At 41.1% G+C, this 21,770-nt stretch overlaps 1 protein-coding gene across 1 annotated transcript in view; it reads left to right on the top strand.

The window, feature by feature from the left end:
• Positions 1-20,899: 20,899 nt before the first annotated feature.
• The window catches only part of Ptprr (protein tyrosine phosphatase receptor type R), a 110,135-nt gene continuing 109,264 nt past the window's right edge, over positions 20,900-21,770 (top strand). The window contains exon 1 of the mRNA XM_052165746.1: positions 20,900-21,013. Coding sequence (XP_052021706.1) covers positions 20,909-21,013 — 105 coding nt within the window. The 5' untranslated portion in view covers positions 20,900-20,908. The remainder of the gene's footprint in view (positions 21,014-21,770) is intronic.

The raw sequence follows: 21,770 nt of genomic DNA, 5'->3' as shown, positions 1-21,770 counted from the left end.
CTTCACTGTTCCCACCCTGATATTTCTCAGGAGTCCCTCAACAACACCAACAGTTCCTTTAGTTTCATCTGACTCATGTAAGGGGGAAGGGACTTCTGCTCTTTCCTCATGACTACCCACCCACTCCTAAACTTCTAGGGCCTAGAAAATCACTACAGTTCTTAGAGTGGGCGTGGCTTCCTGCAGTTGGGTTGGGCCTTGGGTATCTGATACTTTTGGTATCTGCACCAGTGATGCTTCTGAGGCCCCAAACCTGAGGCTGGGTTAGGCTGGGTCCTATGGGCACCAATGGCAGGGGTTTCTTCTCCTGCCTCCCCTCTGACATTAGCATGTATTCCTTTGAATATTACAAAACAGCAAAGTAGCACAGCATTTTGGAGTGTGTATATGTGCACACTTTACTTTTATTTTGTGGAGTTGTCACGATTTTGGACCTGCTCTCTCATTTTTTTTCCTATTTCCTCCTTGGTTCTTGCCCTTGAATCTCCTTGTGGAGACCTAGCCCTTCCTTCCTCTAGGACATCTTCTTTCATGAGAAACTCCTTAACCAATCACAGACATAGAACTTTTTTTTTTTTTTTTTTTTTTTTAGCTCACACATCTTTGGTTCTAGCAGATCATTCAGAATCTGCACATGGATAGACCATTATTTCAAGGGATGAACATGGTTTCTATCAGTCCTATATGTGGGAAAAGAAAGAACTAGGCAAAAGGCTCAGTGGTTAAGAGCACCCGCTGCTCTTGCAGAGGGCCCACATCAGGGGCAGGCTCACAACCATTGAACAGATTCAGTAGATAACCCATCCTGGTCAAGAAGTACTAAGAAGGCAGACAATGACAGACAAGGTAATATTTTAAAATAATCTCATTGGAAGACCTTTGCAGAAGTAGTGTTTTAGCAGAAATCTGGATATAATGAGACACTGAGATGCACAGTATCTTAGAGAAAGCTTCTCTTAGTAAGACCACCAGTGCAAAGGCCTTCGGGTAGAGGGAGTTGGGTGTGTTGGAAGGGATGAGACTAGAAGGCATAAGGGGGCTGCGGGATCATTCCTCAGTTAAAGCCCTTGCTGTACAGTCATGAGTATCTGAGTTTAGATCCTTATAATCCATAAATGCTGAGTGGGTGTGGCAGCCCACTTATAATTCAAGTTTTGGAAGGCACATTCCTAGAGGAAGCTCTCTAGCTAGGCTAGCCTTGTCAGCTTGCCCTGAATATGCCTGATATCAAAGAATATGATGGAAGATGAGAAGGGGAAGGTTCCTAACACCTACCCCAAAGCTCCACATCCACCAGCACATGCACTCAACACACGTGGACTCATACATGTACAAACACACAAGTGTGTACACACGCACTCATACCATACACATGTAGACAGGACAAATGGCACAGGAATTAAAGGGGAAGTGGCAAGGATGGAGGGAGGGGGAACCAATAAGACAGCGCTCAAATAGGGCCATGTCAGAGTCTAATTTTACTCTGAACAAGTCGAGATGCCCCCAGAGAGTTTTAAGATAGTACTGACATGATCTAATTTGTGATTTAAAAAAAAAAAAGTCACTCTGACTTTATGCAGAGGGAAAGGGAAGCTGGAAACAGGGAGACCAATTAGAAGCCTGCCACTGTGATCTGTAGTTATTGATGGAAGATGGTGAAGGTTGTTGGAAGTGATGTTGCTGTGACTGTTGTCCATAGACAGAATGGATTCAGTTACCAACAGTAGGACATGGGGAAAAGGAAGGGTAATGGGGTTTGGTTTAATTTTGACATTTTGTTTGTTTTGCACTTGAAGGTTCCAGCTATAAAAAGAAGAGCCAGGAGGGAAGAACCAATCTTGTGTGAGTGGGGAGGGCAGGGGTCAGAAGGTCAGGACCGACATCTAAATGGGAATGTCGGTTGGTAATGGTTAGAAGGACAAGCATTAAGTTCTTAGGGAGAGTTTTCTGGTTATTCTGAGACTGTGGTTTGGAGAAAGAAAAGAAAAGACTGAGAATTGAGCACTGGGCTCTCTGGTGGGTAAGAGTTTGGAAGACAAAGAGAAAAAGTAAGAGAAGACTTGAAAAGACCTGGCAGAGAAGAAGCAACACGGAGAGAGGGTGAGGCCTTGGAGCCTCGTATGAAAAGACTGTCAGAAGTAAGGAATCACCTGTGAAATGGCATGTCCATGCTGCTGATGTCCTCGGCCGGATGAGGACCGAGGGCTGCACACTGGAGGTAGCAACTCGCATTTGGTTGCCCGGCAGCCAATGCGATACTTAAAACCCACTCAGAAACAGAGTCCTCACTTGGACCTTGTGAACTCCTCACCTGTGGGTACATGGTCAGATGTTTTAAAACAGGATCCTCAGGCAGGCAACAGAGTCAGGGACAACCTCGGCCCCAGTTGTTGGGAGACCTCCATGAAGACAAAGCTGGACATCTGCTTCGCATGAGCAGGGGTCTTCAGTCTCTAGACCTTGTGCGCTCTCTGGTTGGTGGTTCCGTCTCTGAGAGCTCCTACACTCCAGGTTAGTTTATTCTGTGGTCTTCCTGTGGAGTTCTATTCCCTCCAGATCCCTCAATCCTTCCCCCACCTCTTCCACAAGACTCCCTGAGCTCCTCCTAATGTTTGGCTGTGGGTCTCTGCATCTGTTACAGTCAGCTGCTTGGTGGAGCCTCTCGGGACAATTATGCCAGGCTCCTGTCTTCAAGCCTAACAGACTATCATTAATAGTGTCATATATTAGTTCTTGCCCATGGGATGGGTCTCAAGTTGGGCCAGTCACGGGTTGGCCATTCCCTCAGTCTCTACTCAGTCTTTGTCCCTGCACTTCTTGTAGACAGGGCAAATTTGGGGATGAAGGTTTTGTGTGTGGGTTGTTATCCTTATTTCTCCATTGGGGAGTCCTGCCTAGCTACAAGAGGTGGCCACTTTAGGATACATATCCCCAGCTGCTAGGAGTCTCAGCTAGAGCCACCCCCATGGACTCTCAGGAGCCTCCCCAATCTCAGGTTTCTGGGAACACCACCCACCTAACTACTGATTTCTATTCCCTCTTCTGGCCTTGATTCTCTGGCTTTTCCCACACCTGATCTCCCCTTCTCCTTCCCATCCTCTCTCTCACCCAGTTCTCTCCCTCCATCTGCCTCTGATGGCTATTTTGTTTCCCCTTCTGAGTGAGATTCAAACATTCTCAGGCTCTACCTATTACTTAGCTTCTTTGGGTCTATGGATTATAGCATGGGTATCCTGTACTTTATGGCTACTATACACTTATAAGTGAGTACATACCATGTATGTCCTTTGGGGCCTGGGTTATCTCACTCAGGGTGATATTCTCAAGTTCCATCCATTTGCCTGTGAAATTCATGATGGCCTCATTTTTAATGGCTGAATAGTATTCCATTGTATAAATAAACCACATTATCTTTATCCATTTTTCAATTGAGGGACATCTGGGTTATTTCCAGTTTCTAGCTATTATGAATAAAGCTGCTATGAGCATAATGGAGCATGTGTCATGGCTGTATAGTAGAGCATCTTTTGGGTATATACCCAGGAGTGGTATAGCATCCCTGCATCCCTGCATCCCTGCATCCCTTCCCTCAGTTTGTATCCATCATCTTTCCTATGGAGGGATAGCAGGCTCACCTGTGGAGGGATAGCCTGCTCAGTTCTGTACATGCCATGCTAATCATTCACAGAGAGGCTAAATACTGGTGACACCCTAACAGACTGTCTCACCTCACACAAGCTTCAAGGCACAAAGATTTAAGTGATGGAGGCATCTTAGTATGAGCTTTTACAGTGTCCTGGATAAAGTGTCTGAAAATCTCTGATCATTGTCCTGAGCCTGTCTCTTCGGACTCCAGGGATAGCAGAGCCTGACAGACAGGTCACCCAGTGATGAGATTGTCCCCCAGGCAGCTGCAATCATGTCACTTGAACTGCACTGGCCCCTCAGAGAAAGAAAGATTTCTCAGAGGCTAGTTCACAGAGCCAGAACTGAGAGTATGAACAACCAGGCCACAGTCAGACCAAGGTTGCTTATTAAGTGAACACTTCCTCCACTGCCCCAATTCTTTCAAAATTTTTAATTTAGAAATTATTAACTGAGCAATTAACTAATTATTACTAATAAATAATGTTAATTAAATAATTTAGGAATTACGTTTTTGAACCTAAATCTGTCAATACCTCACAAAAAGACTGGGATGATCAATGTATGTCTCTACAAAGTGGTCATTTTGATTAAATTCCTTTCCTGCCTTTTCATCATTATTTTTTCAGGCTTTCCTCCGGGCAAATGGCTAGACCTGCCATGTTGGAGCCCCCAGAATAAGGAAGGCCTCTGGTTTAGAACTCCAGTTACAGTCCAAGCAGAAAGAACAAAGAGTCAGAAGCAATACATGAGGCAGTGTTTTCTCTTATAAAGGACAGTAGCTAGATGAGAAAACCTTTTGGTTTGTGTGGTTTTCGATGGGTTTTTGTTTCTTCTCTGAGCCAATCTCCACAATACAGGACACTATGTTTTGTGGCTCCCTCTGTTTCGCTTACAGATCCCCCTGCCTCCGCCTCCCAAGTGCTAAGGTTATAAGTGTAAACTACCAAGCTCCAAAGGCTTTGCTTCTGTATGAAGACCAACTATCCTAGGACATTTAAGGTAGACCAGAAAGCTCTAGTGTACAGGGCCAAATTAGTGATATAAAGAAAAAGAGAATTCACCAACAATTACCTCCCACTGACATACCAAATTGTGTTTATGCTTTGGCTATTGATGTTCCTTAAAATCCCCTCTAAGTTTTAAAATAAAATTTAGCCAAGAAAAATCTTAGTGTTTAATGTCTATTCACTGAAATCATTTCATTAGGATACTTTTTCAGGTAGGAAATTATTGGATCAAAGATTGTGAATATTTTTAAGACTATTGGGAGTGAGCTGGTACTCATTAAAAAATTAATTTACTTTGCTGCTAGCAATATATAAATAATTAAGCTTTATTGAAGTCTTACTCAAGGTATGCCATGTATCTTGATGTTGGAGTTTGTAAGATTCTCAAAGTGTTTCAACAAATCTTACTCTTATAAAATGAGGTTAGCACTTAGAGACAAAATGTTTTCATTTCCTTTGCTTTGTCTTATTTGTTTTCAAACTAAATATGTCTCTAATAAATCACATATTAAGCACAAATGGTATGGTAGGGAAAAATTAGCTTTTGAATCACACCAGCATATATTTGAATCTCTGACTCATTACTTGGGTTTGTTATTAGTCACATGAATTTCCTCTTCAAAATATATATGAATATTAATTTAATTAAATTAATTAATATTAGTCTGTTTCTTAAGTCATAAAGTGAGTTAAAATTAGATATCTGTAAGATAGATCCCCTGTTACCCAGTTGGAGAATAATTCATGAAGACGGTGGAACTTTAAAAACAAATTATTTTTTCTTAAAATGTCTAATAAACATATAGTTCCTTTTAAAATCGAGAAAAGAAAAAAGAAAAAATCTCATGCAACATACCTGTTCCACAGTTCATAAAATTCTCATTTTACAGTTTTGCTAATTACTATGAAACAAACCACCATGAAACTGTAAACTATTGAAACAGCAAGCACCTGGGGCATCTCCTGGGACTGCACAGGCTGCGGCTATAGACCTGGGCTCTGCAGAGCCTCTAGAAATAGTAGCAGTCTGCGAGCTCCAGGTGACTAAAGAGGCTTCAGCTCACAGGCTTCTGATTAGCGCAACTAGCAATGGTGAGGCAGTAACAGAAGAACGCAAATGGAAATCGGATGCATCACCACACTCGGTCAGTTTCCAAACCGGTAAGGGAACCAACCCATCGTGGTGGGGAGATGGTGGTCTGTGTCACACTGCGAGGTTGGGAGCATCAAGGCTGGGATTTCTGTCAGTGCCTGGTGGAGTGAGTCAGCAGAAAAGCCTTTTGATTCTCAGAGAAACTTATTTAGCCTCGAGGTCTGAAGCGCAAACGCCTTATCTTATCAGTTACTCAGTGTGGCTTTTCAGTCAGGGCTCACCATCCTCAGAACCATAGCAAAGACTTGGACTCAAACGCATCCATTTGAACAGAACCCAAAAGTTTCATGAAAGATAATAAGGAAAGCACATGTTTTCTCTATTTTGTCCAGTGCAGTTACCAAACTGACATGGGGTGGGGATGGGGGGGGGGGGGGTAACCTTATTTATGATGCTAACTAGAAAATGAAAGAATGGGTCGCAACGAGGTGAACTGAGAAATCTAGACATGTTTACCATGATGGCCTCTGGGGTCCCCACCTTTACAAGCAGGCATCACTAAAGGGCCAAGATCTTCTGTCGTGATCCTGTGAAGAGATTGCAGAGTGAAAGGGGTTCATACGAGACGCCCCTGGCCTGGTCCCTACCTGGGGAAGGGCAGTTTTGCTGTTTTCCTTGGGTGAACCAAGAACCTTGGCTTTAATCATAGTAGCTCTCACAAGAATCTTGGGCCCTAGTTAAAAATTATTTATGACTTCATTAGCTAATCTGCATAGAGAGTAATCTTCCCAGATAAAGAGACTCTCAAAAATGTCTACACAAAAAAAAATTTATTTCTAAAAATACACTTACTGAATTCCCACTCTGTTCTTGGCACTAGGTGTAGGGTCTGGGCATACAGAAATGGAAAATGGAAATTTAGTTTGAATGTTTAAAATAGTGTTTCTGGTATTGGTACAGAGTTATGCACAATTTCTATTTCATCTGTGGTCCTTAAGGATAAATAACAACGTCAAAAATAATGTAGCTGGTATTTCCAGCCGTCCTTAGAAGCAATTGGATTAACTTCCTGTCTGATTCAATATTGCAGAGAGCGAGCATCAGGATAGCCCAGATAAATCACTTGACTCAAAAAAAATCAAGCTCCATTTCTCATAAAATACAGGGCTGCCAGGATATTTTTTTTCTTTTGAGTGCATCTCTAGTATGAAACATGAGCAGGTGATAATGACAAATGAAGGCCAAAATTTCAAAGTAGTATTTAAGGTTCAGCAGCCGGATTTAAACTCAAGAGGAAGAAGGGAGTTTTTAAGGATTTTTCTTCAAATACATACATTATACATATACATATACATCATACATGTACATCATCTACATCTACATATTCATATTCATGAATGGAGAGGGTTCACCTGTTTAAAACTTTACTTACTAGATAGGAAAGCTCTGAAGCTCTGAAGCAGATATGGGTTTTTAGTTCCTTATACCAAAATACTTTCAAAATACATCTTTCAAAATCTTCAGTTTATTTTTACGTGACCATCACTAATCACTCAGTTACTAACGTATCTGAATTGCGCTATATAAAATTAACCATTTCTATACTTAGCTGCAGAAAGGGCAAGCTCTATCCAGCCTCTTTGTTTTCCTGATCCACACATTTACTTCTAAGGGACAATTTAATAATTAAACCACAGATAGAGCAATCCTAATAAACACCACAGCCTCGATCCTACTGAAAGGTGGTGTGGGGGTGGGAGGGGGGAGTCTCATTGTAAGGACTAAGAAGTACTAAGGAGAAACTGACAGAGTCCTGCTGCATTTAAAAGCCTTCCTTGCAGACAACAGGTACTCATAATCTTGTTTTTCTAGAAACGAGATGTCTCTGAAAGTGCCAATCACTGAAGTAACACACTGTGGGGAAATTACATGGTTATTATTATGTTGCTACCTCCTTCTGCAGAGGAAAGAAGCGCCGGTAAACAAAAACTTCCACACTCTGTCTTTATTCACTCTAAGTTATGCAGAAAATTGTTAACGCCCACTGTGACAGAAAAATAACCAGGACTCCCGAGGATGTTCCAACCACAGCCTTTTCACTGCATCTCAAAAACACGTGCCAATAAACCACGCTTCGCTTTTATCATGTTTCCTGAAGAACTGTGTGGCACACCAGAAGACGGGAAGCCAGAATCCAGTCACGGTCCCTGAAGTGAAACATAAACCCCTCTTGTGGTGGGAAAGAATTGTGCCCCATCTGTCCCCTCCGCTCCTGCTTAGGCCACAAACCACTCAGATGGTCTTTCAGAGCTTGTGTGGTCTCCTGCCCTTTTGTGGCTCAAGCTTTTATATGTGATCACGTGTGTGACCAACATACCCCTGTGGTCTGAATACTGAAACTTAAAAGGAGAGATAGCCTTCTGGCTCTTTATAACAAATAGGGCACCAGTGGCCAGTATAGATTAATAATTTCTTCATTTTTAATATGGTATCTATATATTTGGTGACTTAAAACAACCTCCATTTATGACTAGAAAGCAAGTTCTCTGGGGGATTCAAGGCTTTTGAGTTTGCCCTCAGATGTCTGTTTCCAAGCAACTCTATACATATTTTACAAATGAGTTATGTACTGGACATAGCGTCAGGATGTCTCCTCTGTCCTTTCAAATGTGCTCTGTCTGAGTGAGGCAACCAGAGATGCCACAGACAGAGGTTTGCTATCTTTTGTTTATTTAGTGTCTCTTGTTTTGTCCTGTTGTTGTTATGGTGGTGGTGGTGGTGGTGATGATGATGATGATGATGATGTGTTTTGTTGTGGTTAACTCATTTAGACAGTCTCACTATGTGGCCACAGCTGGCCTGCAACTTGCTATGTAGACCAGGTTAGCCTTGAACTCACAGAGATCCTTTTTGGCTGAGACTAAAGATCTGCTCCAGCACTATACCCTTGAGTTTTGTTATCTTGATGTGGTTCATTATAGAAAATTGGGCTTGTCTGACCTTGTTTTGCCAACTGTATTTACAAGAGCATTGTTTTTCTACCTGGTTCTAGTTTGAGCCACCTTCAGCTCAATCTTTGGCCACCATCTTCTGTCCGCAGAGTGAGGAGCAACACAGAAGGAAGGAGGGTAGAGAGTAGGAACAACTCAAGGAAGATTAAGAGGGAATGCAAAAGAATAACAGTAGGTGAAAAGAGCAATACAGAGGAAAGATAATCGGGGAGATGGAGGTAGAAACTCCTCTTGGTTGGACCTCATAACAAGGAGACTTGAGACGTCTGTTGAAACAAGTAAGTTGTTGTGACATTTGCCCAGGATAAGAGTTGATCATGGCTAAGTCATGGCTTTTTTTCCTGTCTTGAAAGTGTTTTACATTAGGCTTCTATTTTCTTCTATTTTATATATATAGAGAGAGAGAGACAGACAGATAGACAAATAGATAGATGAATGATAGGTAGATGATTGATAGATGATAGACAGGTGATAGATACATAGATGCATAGATAAATGATAGACAGATAGATAGATATAGATAGATAGATATAGATAGATAGATAGAGATAGATAGAGATAGATAGATAGATAGATAGATAGATAGATAGATAACTTAAATACTTTATTTAGTATTTAATATTTAGTATTAATAGTTCAAATAACAAGGCACAAGGATGGAAGGATCATAAGCATATTCACTGCAAGTTCTGCACTCTATATCAGCTTGTTCCCCCTCTAGTGAATAAGCACTCAAAAGATCGAGGTTGTCCACATTTTGCACTTTAAAAAATAAATAATTTACTGTGATGATGGAGCCTGCCACAAATTACATAAAATTTAAAGATTTCAGGAAAATGTATGTAGAAGTTGTGACAAGTTTAAGGCACTTTGGAGGCAACAGAGAAAGACTGATCCCAAGAAGAGAGAAGGTAAAACAGGACACTAATTAAGAGGCGAGATTGAAATAGAGGAAGGAGATTAATGATACAAAGAGGAAACTAGGTTATTAAAGGCTTTCCAAATTAATCAGCTGAGGGGTGCTAACCTATGCTGCTAAATTCAGCTGCTTTTTATTGGCATCTAATTTATAGTGGTAGAAAAAGAAGCAAGACAGATATAAATGTCATTCAGCGTCCATTAAGAATCTTCTGGGCACTGTGAATTTGGGCCTGGATTGGATGGAGACTAAAGGGAGGTAGAAATTCAGAAGTCAAAGAGCGCCCTCAAAGCCTGGCACTCTGGCTGCAAATAGAAAACAAACTATATCATTTTTTGGCAAAATGAAATAATTTGAATATTGTGTTTTTCTGGCTGAAATTCCCCAGTAGTGACAAAAATCAAGGACATAAATATCACCAAGACTATCAAGTCACTTCCTGCTCTGATATTATTATCATTCTAATAAACAAGCTTCAGGTCTCCACTTGATCAACAAAGTTGCTATCCCATTTCTCCTTGTTCTGAATATGCAGGTCAGTAGCTCAACGAGTACATTGCAATATGCAATAAATTCATATCATTAATCTACGTTTACTGAGGATCTTTCACATGTCAGTTCTAGCTGTTTTCTATCTAAAATTTTATGTGTTTCTCATAATTTCCTGAATTATTGTCATAAAAAAGAATACTCTTATCACCCCATTTGATAGACAAAGAAAGTGAGGGGGGTTTTTTTGGTTTTTTTTCTTTTGATTTTTTTTTGGATAGTTAAATATTTAACAGATCACCCACCCCAGTTTGAACCCAAGTCTTTCTCACCACCCTGAGCTCGTAACTATAATTCACTGACACAGAGAACTTATTTGGTATTTGCTCACCTACCTTTAGCTTCTAAGCATGCAAACATAATTATTTAAATTATCTTCTTATAGCAAATGTCTCCCAGTGGCTCAGAAACCACATTTGAGAACCACTGCCTGAAGCTCACAATCACTTCCTACAACCTTTCTATGATCTACATTTTTCATCACAAATGTATGTGGCTGAGATGACAAGTCACTTTTAGAAATTCTGCCCAACTTCCATATTCCTGAATACTCTTATTTCCTTCAGACCTTTGTACCTTGGGATATTTCTGTGCTGAAACCAAGAATGCTATAGAGTCTTTTGGGGCTTTGGGTTGGGTTGGCCTTTTATTTTGGAGCAATGAGAAGTGATGTGTGAATCTATGAAGCACACATATTTGTGTTTGCATAGACTGAGAGGTGGTATCTCTCCCCTCCTACAATCTAAAGGACAGAGGATGCAGGCTTATGAGATCAAAACATACATATCCTTGCTGATCCTATGCTGGAGACATGACTGAGGGGTACAATGAGAATATTCTTCTGTGATTCTATCTTCTTAGAAAGATTCTTTCACAAGCCACAAGTGGCACTGGTCAGCTATAGCTTTTCCTGAGTAAACAGTCTTTAAAATATTACTGTATCATTTGCAGAAAGTGACCGCCAATAGGAGAAGCTAAAGTCTTTGGGAGGGTCGTGGGGCAGGGATCCTATTTTAAAACAAATGCAAGCCAGGCAGTGGTGGCTCACGGCCTTTAATCCCAGCAGTTGGGAGGCAGAGGCAGTCAGATTTCTGAGTTCGAGGCCAGCCTGGTCTACAGAGTGAGTTCCCAGACAGCCAGGGCTATACAGAGAAACACCCCCCAAAAAACAAACAAAAACAAAAACAAAAGCAAGAGACAAAGAAGCTCTCTAATCCTAACCCTAAGAAGCTTTATATCATCATTTTAGGCAATCGAGAGAATCCATCATATCCTGTGTAGGTTCCAAGGCTCTACTCTTGAAATGCTGTTCAGTTGGGCCAATGATAGACTGGCTACTCTCCAGGGGATGGCCCCACCCCATGCACATACAAGCACATAACAACTCACTGGACTTCGTTCCTGAGTTATTAAGTTGGGAGAGGGACACGTTGGAGGCATTTGGTAGGAGTTGAAGGGGAGATACTGAGGGCATATGTGTTTATATTTCATCATACACGCATATGAAATTCTCAAGAATGAGTAAATTGACAAAAGTTTAAAAGTTAATAAAAAATACATCAGAGAAAATGAAACTGTGTTAGAAGTCAAAAAATGGAAAGGACAAAGAAAGTGGGATTGGGAAAAAATGTCAATTGAATAGAAGTAAGTCTACAAGGGGAAATGTAAAATAGAGCGGCTAGAAAGAAATACAATATACAATGGTCCAACTGGTATCTGAATATGAGACTGAAATATTTAGAAGCAAATCATTCAGATGTAGCATAGCAAATAATATCTTTGAACTAAAGCTTAGAATCTAGATTTCAAAGGCATTCTGTGTTATAGAAACTACTAAGCCAGGGAAATACTATGGGGATGCTTTTCTTAACTTCAGAGATAAAGAATCCTGTGAGATTACAGGTAAAAAAAAGCAAGTTGTCTACAAAAAGGCCAGTGTCAGGTCAGAGTATTTTTTACAGTAATTTTTATTGCCAGAAGGCATTGGGATAATAGCAGCAGGTTTCAAAAGCAAAAAAATAAAAATAGAGATTGAATCAAGAATCTAATATCTAGCCAAGATGTCATTTGTTATTAAAAGCACCATAAGCATAATTTTAAAGATATAACATCTCCAAAAAATATGGCACTCCTGAACCTCACTTGAAAGTAAGAGATGCCAAAATCCAGATAAACCAGAAGCACATCCAAATGAAGAGGCCCAAGAATGGTGGCATCCTTTCTAGGAAAGGGACTGAGTCTCCAAGGAGAGGCAACTACACCTTACCAACTAGGCACATGTGAACTGACACCGTGGAGAAAGCGAGAGGCATGTTTACACACCCCAGGGGTGACTACGGTGTAGAATGTGTTATGTAATGTAGTTATGTGTTTGAAGCTGAGCTAGAGAGAGCACACAAGTTTGGTTAACTGAGGAGTTATAACTATTCATTTAAAAATTGAGAGCTCTTTTAGGTATTCTGGCAGTAATGGCAGTTGATGAGACTAGCATTTGAGACACACCACTACAATGTTCATATGAAAAATTAATTAGATGGGCCCAATAAGAAGACTCAAATGGGCAAAGCCACTTGCTACCAACCCCAATGACTTGAGTGAATTCCCTAAAGTGCACAAATGATAGGAAGAAAGAACCAACACCTGATAAGTTTTCTTCTGACCTCAACACTCTTCCATGATTGGGTGCGCACATACGCACACGCACACGCACACACACACACACACACACACACACAGATGATAATAATGATGATAATAAAGATGATAACTGTTAAAAATTAAAAAATAATTAAATATCATGAAAGAGGGGCAACCCCCTGGTTCTCTACTCAAATAGAGAACATATTGGGAGTCTAAGCAGACATGATTTAAACACAGACAGAGATTAAATGGGTTGGTTACTCAGGAGAGGTTGAGAAGGAGAACGGTGAGATGAGATACTATCTAACAATAGACAATAGAGAAGATGGCACCAATTTGCCGTCATAATGGTGAAGAATAAGAGAGAAGACAAAACGAATACCAAATGTGATACTTCAACGTATAACACATGGAAAGAGGAGAATTCAGTCTGGGTAGGGAGAGGAAAAGGTGGTGAGTTTGGTAATGTTGGGTTAGAAGCACCGGTGGGAAGTCTGTGCAGAAAGGGGCCCAGCTGAGAAGCATAGAAACGTGGAATACAGAAATGAGTGTGGAAACAGAAGCGAATAACGGTGTCAGAAGACAGGACTGGGTGTCGATACGAAATGCTTCAAATTAAATGAAGCATTTCTGCTTGGTCCACATGCATGTTCTAGAAATCGCTTGCCAATACAAATTCTAACCATTCAGTCACCAAGAATGGATTTATTCTGGACAGGAATAGAGACACATTAGGACTAAGAAGAGGGTACTTATCAAAGAAGGTTGTGTGTGGCTACTGAGAGACAACATTTCTCTTGGGACTTTAGGGATGTCTCCAAGGGCGAAAGATGGTCCTCTGACCTTCTTCTGCCTTACTGGGCTGCTAGATATGGCCTTGACTCCTGGTGGGTATAACCAAATGACAGATGATGTTGCCTGGTAACAGTGTGAGAACTAACTGCCTTCCTCCCAGGCAAACCAAATTCAACCATTACTTACAAATAAATGGCCAGGAGCCATTCACATTCTATTGACTTTAAGTCCAGCATCTTAATCAATTCCATCAGTCCAATTATAGCTAATGCCCATGGGCTTTAGCTGGTTTAGTGGGCAGTCTGGTGGCCAGAGGAAGCCTTTTTTGAGGGCAAGAAGAAAGGAAAGGTCTCCCTATGTTTCAGGCTGACCTAAAACTCACAGAACTTTTTATCTAAGCCTCCTATGTGCTGCAGTAATAGGAATGTGCCACCACACTTGGTTCTAAAGAAAACCTTCTTAAAAAGTGCTATCTTGGGGGATGAAGACACAGCTTCGTAGATAAAGTGCTGGCCAGATACAAGGATCTGAATTCAAACACCCAGCACCCATATGAAAAAGCTAGGCAGCACATGTCTCTAACGCCAGAGCTGGGGTAGAAACTGATCCAGAGTCACTAGCCAGTCTGGCTGTCGTTTTACATTTCTGCCTCGCTGCTGGGGTGTTGGAACACAGGCTGTGTTTCTGCCTTGCTGCTGCTGCTGCTGCTGCTGCTGCTGCTGCGGTGCTGGAGCTCTGACATGCGCACTAAGGGAAGACGAACCGCGGTATTCTTCCAGGTGAAAACAGCAGGAGCTGGGACAGAGACTTCGGTTCTCAAGCTCCTCGCCGCTGGGAACCTTGAGGAGCTGAGACCGGTGGTTCCAGTCCTCCTGTGTACCCAGATGCCACACTGGAGACTGTGAGGATAGGAACAGGAGTTCACTGGCCATGATGAGCCTGGGACAGGGAACTGGAGATCCTGCTTAGCTCCAAGGGAGTGCCAGGAGTATGAAGGGACTTCTACAGGAGAGTTAGGCACGACTCTGTACAATGAAGGCCTCCCCCATGGTGGTCCTTGATGAAGGGAGAAGCCCTTGCTTGTCCAAACTGCTTTATTCCCGGTAGTTGAGGATACATACGTCTTACTCCGGGTGAACCAGAGAGTAAATACCTTTTGCAGGTAGGGACGCCCAGGAAGGGAAAGCTCAGTGGTTAAACACTCGGGGCCTATCTAGATACCTCATTAGCAAAAACTCTAGGTTCTATGTTATGTGAATGGTTGTCATGGTCCTCTTAGTGGGGTGTTGTGGTCACTTGCTCCAGGAATGGGGCCTGGTCAGGAGCTAGTTGGAGCTCCTGCTGTTCTCAAATAGGGGGTTCTGAAGTTGCTACTACCTGCCAGTCCTTGGCTCTGGTGGCACAGTCCACTGCCCCACACCAGGCTAGTCAAAACAGAGCCCTGGGTTCAGTGAGATACTTTCTCTCAGAAAATAAGATGGATAAGCAACTGATAAGGAAAACCAGAAAACAACCTCTGGATGAACCGACATGCGTAAGCATACCTGCAAACATTTGTATGTAAACATCACACATACCTGGGCTGTTTCTTTTATGGGGGATACAACACAGTAATGGAAAATTGACTCCATAACCTCTGAATAAGAGGTTCCCAATAAACTTGGGTATTAGAATCTTCCTAAGTATGTTTTCATTATATTTATGTTCATATGCTTGTAATTATCCATATAAGTACACAATTTTCCTTGTGTAGTATGTTAGCTTCTGTTATTATAACATATACTAAAGATAATCCACTTTTGAGAGTTTTGGTCTATAGCTAATTGGCCTGCTGATTATGGGCCTGTGGCAAGGTGGTATATATTATGGAAGAGGTGTATAACAGAAGAAATTACTCAGTAGGAAGAGACTGTAAGCAAAGAAAGACAAAGGAGATATATCTTGATTACTTCCTCCAAGGGACCCCCAATGGTGATCTAACTTCTTAAGACTCAGACAACATACACTGAGGACTAAGTCATTAAGTCATTAGTACGTGGCCTTTGGGGGTACATTTCTATGTATTCATAGAATACATAGAAGAAACCGCTTGAATAATGGACTGCTAGAAAATCTCATAACATTCCCACTTAGAATTTCCATTTCTCCTTGAAACAGAAATCTTTAATCATAGAAATAATCAAGTGGGCTTAGAATTCAGACTAAAATATACCTTTTGCTATGTGGTGGTAACTTTAAAACTAAGCTATAACCTTATTATTGTCTTGGAAATTTCTCTTTTATCTCATTTGGGCCTGCGTGTAACAGCATGGAAGGACTTACACGTTTCCAGTATCTATTGATAAAAATATAGGTGGTATATATCCATGAACTACAAGAAGTCCCATTCCTGTTCTGTTTGAAATAAAATTGTCATTTGATTAAGAATCACATTTTTTTTTTCCAAATTTGCACTCATGTTCTGTCTGGCGTGTATTAGGGCCCCAAATGTGTGATTTGTGTATGTGTATATATATATATATATATATATATACACACACACATATATATACATATATATATACACACATATATATACATATGTGTATATACATATGTGTGTATATATATATATACATATGTGTGTATATATATGTGTGTGTGTGTGTATGTTTATGTATTTATATTATATATTTTAAATCTATATTTCAGCATCACTTATTTTGTGGGGTAATAGTCAGAGGTATGTGCATGCTCTGTGGAATCAATTCAAGTATTCATAGGCAAGCTGAAATCCAGACAAATTATTCAAATGTTTGCTGCAGTGAGCCAGAGGATTCCAATTTCAGCTGATTACCTCTGCGCATTATTCCTTCGCTTTAGTTGGGTCATTCAAATTCTGCTTCAAAAGCTCAGCTTTTACCATCTTATGAAGCTGTCTTGTTGAGTGATTTTAATCTAGAGTTCCTATTTCACTTCCCACTTGAGACCTTAATACTGTTTCCACAGTTACAAGCCTTTGTTAATCATGGCCCTGGGAATTGAGCTCTCAAGAGTTTACACAACCCCCATGTCTCTCAGTTCCCAGAGTTGCTTGCAGCTCCAAATCCTGCCCTTGGGGACAAGAGACAGTGCCTGCCTACTCAGCCAGCCTGATGGCAGGCAAGAACACAGTGGCTCTTCACCAGAGTTTAGGGGTGCCAGCTGAGGTTTCTACCTTTAGAAACCACATGCAGAGGGCAGAAGTAGACGGCTGAGATATGGCCTCTGAGATCTAGCCACAGCTTCCATATGCTGGCAGTGTAGAAGACAGGCTCTAGGAGTAAAGGAAGTCTCTGATGTACAGGTGGACTAGGTGGTAAATGTCTCTTTTATTTACCTGATGTAATTGTCATCTCCAGGGCTTACTGCTAAATAAGCTCACCCTTCCTAGTTCTTTCTGAACTCTGGCTGGCTGGTTCAGCTGTTCTTGGCCAAATTTGAAGAAGAACTGTAATCAGTTCTTCTCCAAACTGATTGATTCAATCCAGCTTTTCTCAGCTTCTCACCAAACTGCTCTGCTTGGCCTCAAACTGATTCTGGCAATTTGTTCTAATCCTCTGGATCCTTCTTATTTTCTCTCTTCAGCTGCCTCTGCTGACCTGTACTGAACTGCATAAACTCACTAAGGAACTCAACTCCAATGTACTGCACTCACTGCATTGACACTTGAGTGACTCAACTCCCAACTCATGGGCACTAACTAAACTGATTGACTCTTTCCCTGCACTGCTCTTAAACAGCTTTTCTCCTGAGAGCTGGCCATATCCTATCTCTGACTCATTCTGTCAAATCTTTCCCTGATTCATCATTTTGTCTGCCCCTCAATTAGATGGCATTGTTTGTGATCAAAGGTGAATTCTAAGGGTGTATCTGCATTCCAGCCAATCAATCACACAGACCTAGAAAGTCTTTGGATATGATCAGAACAGTCATGTTGCTGGATTAAAATTCCTCTACACTGGTTTTTTCAAAGGTAGATAATGGAATTATGCTTAAGACTATAACTGTAAACTGAAAACCATCCCTGGTATCTAAATCCTACTGGTCCATGAAGGCTTAGATCAACACTAACTTCCTTTATTAAATTATTTACATATGGGAAACAACTTTAAGCTAGAGAAAAGCACAGCAAATTATATATTAACTCATACATCCTTAAATGATTTCTAAAATTTTAATAAAAAGTTTTATTTTTTAAATTATGTGTATATGTGTCAGGTTATGTGCACATGAGTGAAGTGCACACCAAAGCATGAAGAGGGCATCGAGTCCCACGAAGGTAGAGTTATAGGTGACAATAAAGTCCATGCCTTGGATGCTGGGATCCCCCGCAAAGTAGTACATGCTCTCAACTGTAGAGCCAGCTCTCCAGCCCCCATTAGCTGATTGTTATGCCTTAAATGATTACTTTCTGAAAGAAAGGGTTTAACATCCTATTAAGACACAAACCCAAGTCCAATAGAAACTGTTGTGACAAATGGGGAATCAGTCCTCAAGGGAAAATCCTTTGTCAACTTGTGTCTGTCTTCACCCTTTCCTTTCTGCTAACCCAGGCATTGACATTCCCTTTACCTAGAATGTACTCAAGATGGCATACCACCTTTAAATAGAAGTCTTCTACTAGTGGCTCTGTCTGACCACCCAAGCAGTTCTCTAAGAACAGCTCTTCTGAAGGACGAACAGCCAGGATTCAGTTTGGCATACAGTCAGAGAAACATGCAAAAACACTGAGGTTCTTAGTGAGTGATCTGCCTAAAATGTAACAATTTTTTCTTCTAAAAATTCTGACTTCATCCTTATTTAGAGTTGAATGTAATCCCGCCCCGCCCCCCAGGATTCTTATGCTGGGCTTTTATCTCCCTAAGAATGTGAGTTTATTTAGAAGTAGGAACATTGCAAGTGTAATTCATTAACGTCATTCTAGAGTTGGGAGAATTCCTGATTCAATATGCTCATTATAAAAAAAGGAACTTGCAACACAGCTACCCATAGAGGGAAGAGACACAAAAGACAACTGTGTGGTGCCACAGGCAATGACCAGAGCTGCAGGACCAGCAACACCAGGAAGTGCCCCAAACACAAGAAACTAGAAGACACATGGCAAGTTCTCCCCCTGGAGATACACGAGGGAACATGGTTCTACTGATGCTTTCACTCAAACTTTTACCTCTACAACTCTAGGACAAAGTATGTCTATTGTTTTCCAGTAGTTAAACATAATGAATAAATACTTTTGAAAGTATTGCTGATGATGTTGATATAGCTTTTGAACCCATTTCTGATGAAATTTCCCATTTTCCTTCCCTATAAACAAATAGATACCCGTTGTCAGGGTGTCGGGAAGATTCTTTTGATGCATCTACCCTATTTTGGATCTCAGTTGGCTCTCCTCCATAACAAGATGGAGGCCCCCACTCTTATACAGGCATTAAAATACCATCAGGTAGAAATGAGGAATAAAAAAAGTAGGTGAGCCTACCATTTTGATTGGGAACCATTGCACCTGTTTTATATTCCCAAACTGTTAATGTCTGGTTCCTGTCACCTTGAACCCTGGCCACTTCCTGACATTTGTAATCTTTCCTAAAGATATAGGAATCTTTCCTAAAAAGTCTACATGTTTTCAAAGCAATATTATTCTATCATTCTTGTTTTGGGGTAAGTGAGAGAGTCCCAGCTTACAGGTTCTCACACTCTAGTAGATTATAGATGCAAAGCAATCTCTGAACCAAGCAAATGAGAACCATCCAACAGTTAGTTAGACACAACCTACTCTGGCCAAAGTAGTGAACTCAGCAATATAAGAATATACAAAATGCATAAGATTCAGTTTCCCTTTCTTACAAATATCTTTTTTTAAGCATCTTAGGCCTTTTTTTTAATGGTTATTTTATTTATTTACACTTTAAATGTTGTCCCCCTTCCCAGTCTCCACCCCACAACCCCCCATCCCCTCCCCCCACCCCCCTACCCCCCACTTGGCCTCTATGAGGGTACTCTAGCATCCCCCTACACTGGAGCTTCGAGCCTCCACAGGACCAAGGGCCTCCCCTCCCATTGATGCCAGATAAGGCCATCCTCTGCTTCATATGTGGCTGGAGCCATGAATCCCTCCATCTGTACTGTTTGGTTGGTGGTTTAGTCCCTGGGAACACTGGGGTGTCTGGATAGTTGATATTGTTGTTCTTCCTATGGGGTTGCAATTCCCTTCAGCTCCTTCAGTCCTTCCCCTATCTCTTCCATTGGGGTCCCCCCCTGCGCAGTCCGATGGTTGGCTGTGAGTATGGGACATGTTTTCTCTCTCTCTCTCTCTCTCTCTCTCTCTCTCTCTGTGTGTGTGTGTGTGTGTGTGTGTGTGCCACTTTCATGTCGGTGCCTGTGAAAGCCAGAAAAAAGGGTATCAAGTCCCCTAGAGCTGGAGTTATAGGTGGTTGTGAGCTGCTAAATCAAGTGCTGCAAACTGAACTCGGGTCCTCTGGGAAAAGAGGAAGTGTTGTTATCTGCAGAGTCAACTGTCCAACCTCCTGATCCAGTTTTGAAAACACAGTGAACGACTCCCTGTTTTAAGTCCAGTAATAGTGCTACTGGCTTGGGCTATTACTATCCCAATTTGATCTGTAATTCTGGAACATGTTACTGTTTAGACTTGTTAGCAGTGTTTTCCTAAACGTTGAATGGGCATTGTTTACAAGTCATTAGTACGGCTGGCTTTGCTACCAGCTTAAATACATGCTGTGCCTTATTTATTTGCTTGGCACTGGCAGCAGATCACGATATAGAGAAACTTCCAGCTCCAGCCTTATGGGATTTATACAGCACCTTTCTCTGTGACTGTGTGTGAACATGAATTAAACATGTCCTTTGGCTTACATCACTGAAACAGGCTTGTCCACCAACACCAAGGGGAGAGCAAAGTAGATTAAGCCACACAGCAATGGGATTCCTTAAAAAAAAAAAAATGATTATTTTCTTGTGTTTTTAAATAACTAGACAAATTGCTTTATTACATGATTTGCCATCTTTTAACTAATACCATTTGAAATTTCACATAAAGAATGTCTATAATTTTATGTATATTAAAATTAGCACTCGGATTATGAACTTCTAAGAGTCTCCCCGCCTCCACACTGTTGTGGCCAGTTATTAATGATGCACTGGCTGTCTGAAGCTCAGTACTCACTTGGTTTTATTTTATTTTTTCTGTCTCATTTTCCAGACACTGCAAATGGATATAAACAAGCTGAACATCACCTTGCTTCGGATCTTCCGCCAAGGAGTAGCTGCAGCCCTGGGCCTCTTGCCTCAGCAAGTGCACATCAACCGTCTCATTGTAAGACAACGTATTTCACAGTCTCAGAACTCAAGCTGCTTTTCCTTTATCAAAGGCTCCCTGTTCTATGAGTGATAATCCAAATCTACCATAGCAACTGTTTTTGTAAATAAAGTTTTATTGAAACAAGCCACATCCACTCCTTCACATGTTATGTGTGGCTGGTTTTACACTTACAGTAGCAAAACTAAGTTATTACAGCAAACAGATTGGCCCATAAAGCATCTGGAAATTACCATCTGGTCCCTTACAGAAAATATTTTATTAACCTTGTCATAATTCAATATTAGCTCCCCCAATAAATATGAAAAAGGACTAGATCATTTGCTCTAGCATCTTGACACAACTCCCAAAATAACTGTCCGGGAAAGTGGAACCTTCTCCTTCAGGTTTCCAGACACTATTTACTAAATCTCCTTCAAGCTTTCAATAGAATGGATGTTGAACGCACAAAACAAAAAATTATGTATGAATAAAAAAGAGTTGGTCCTTACCCCACATAGCTCATGGAATGCCAAGAAAAAACTTAAGATTGACACCTGAGGTGGAGAGCAAGAGATCTGCTGTGTAGGAACTCCTGACCTATCACCCTAGTCACCCAAATTCATTCTCGGTGTCTGGGAACTTGGGGGTCGTGAGCTGCAGGTTCTCATTTGCACTGAAGATTGCTATGAGCTATGTGAATACAATGGGCAATTTAAATCAGATTACTTTTCTTTTTGATCATTCAAGACAGGGTTTCTCTGGGTAGCCCTGA

The sequence above is a fragment of the Apodemus sylvaticus genome, chromosome 20, assembly GCF_947179515.1.
Source record: "Apodemus sylvaticus chromosome 20, mApoSyl1.1, whole genome shotgun sequence".
Lineage (NCBI taxonomy): Eukaryota > Metazoa > Chordata > Mammalia > Rodentia > Muridae > Apodemus > Apodemus sylvaticus.
The sequence above is the reverse complement of the archived record's forward strand: the minus strand, read 5'-3'. Positions and strand labels throughout refer to the sequence as shown.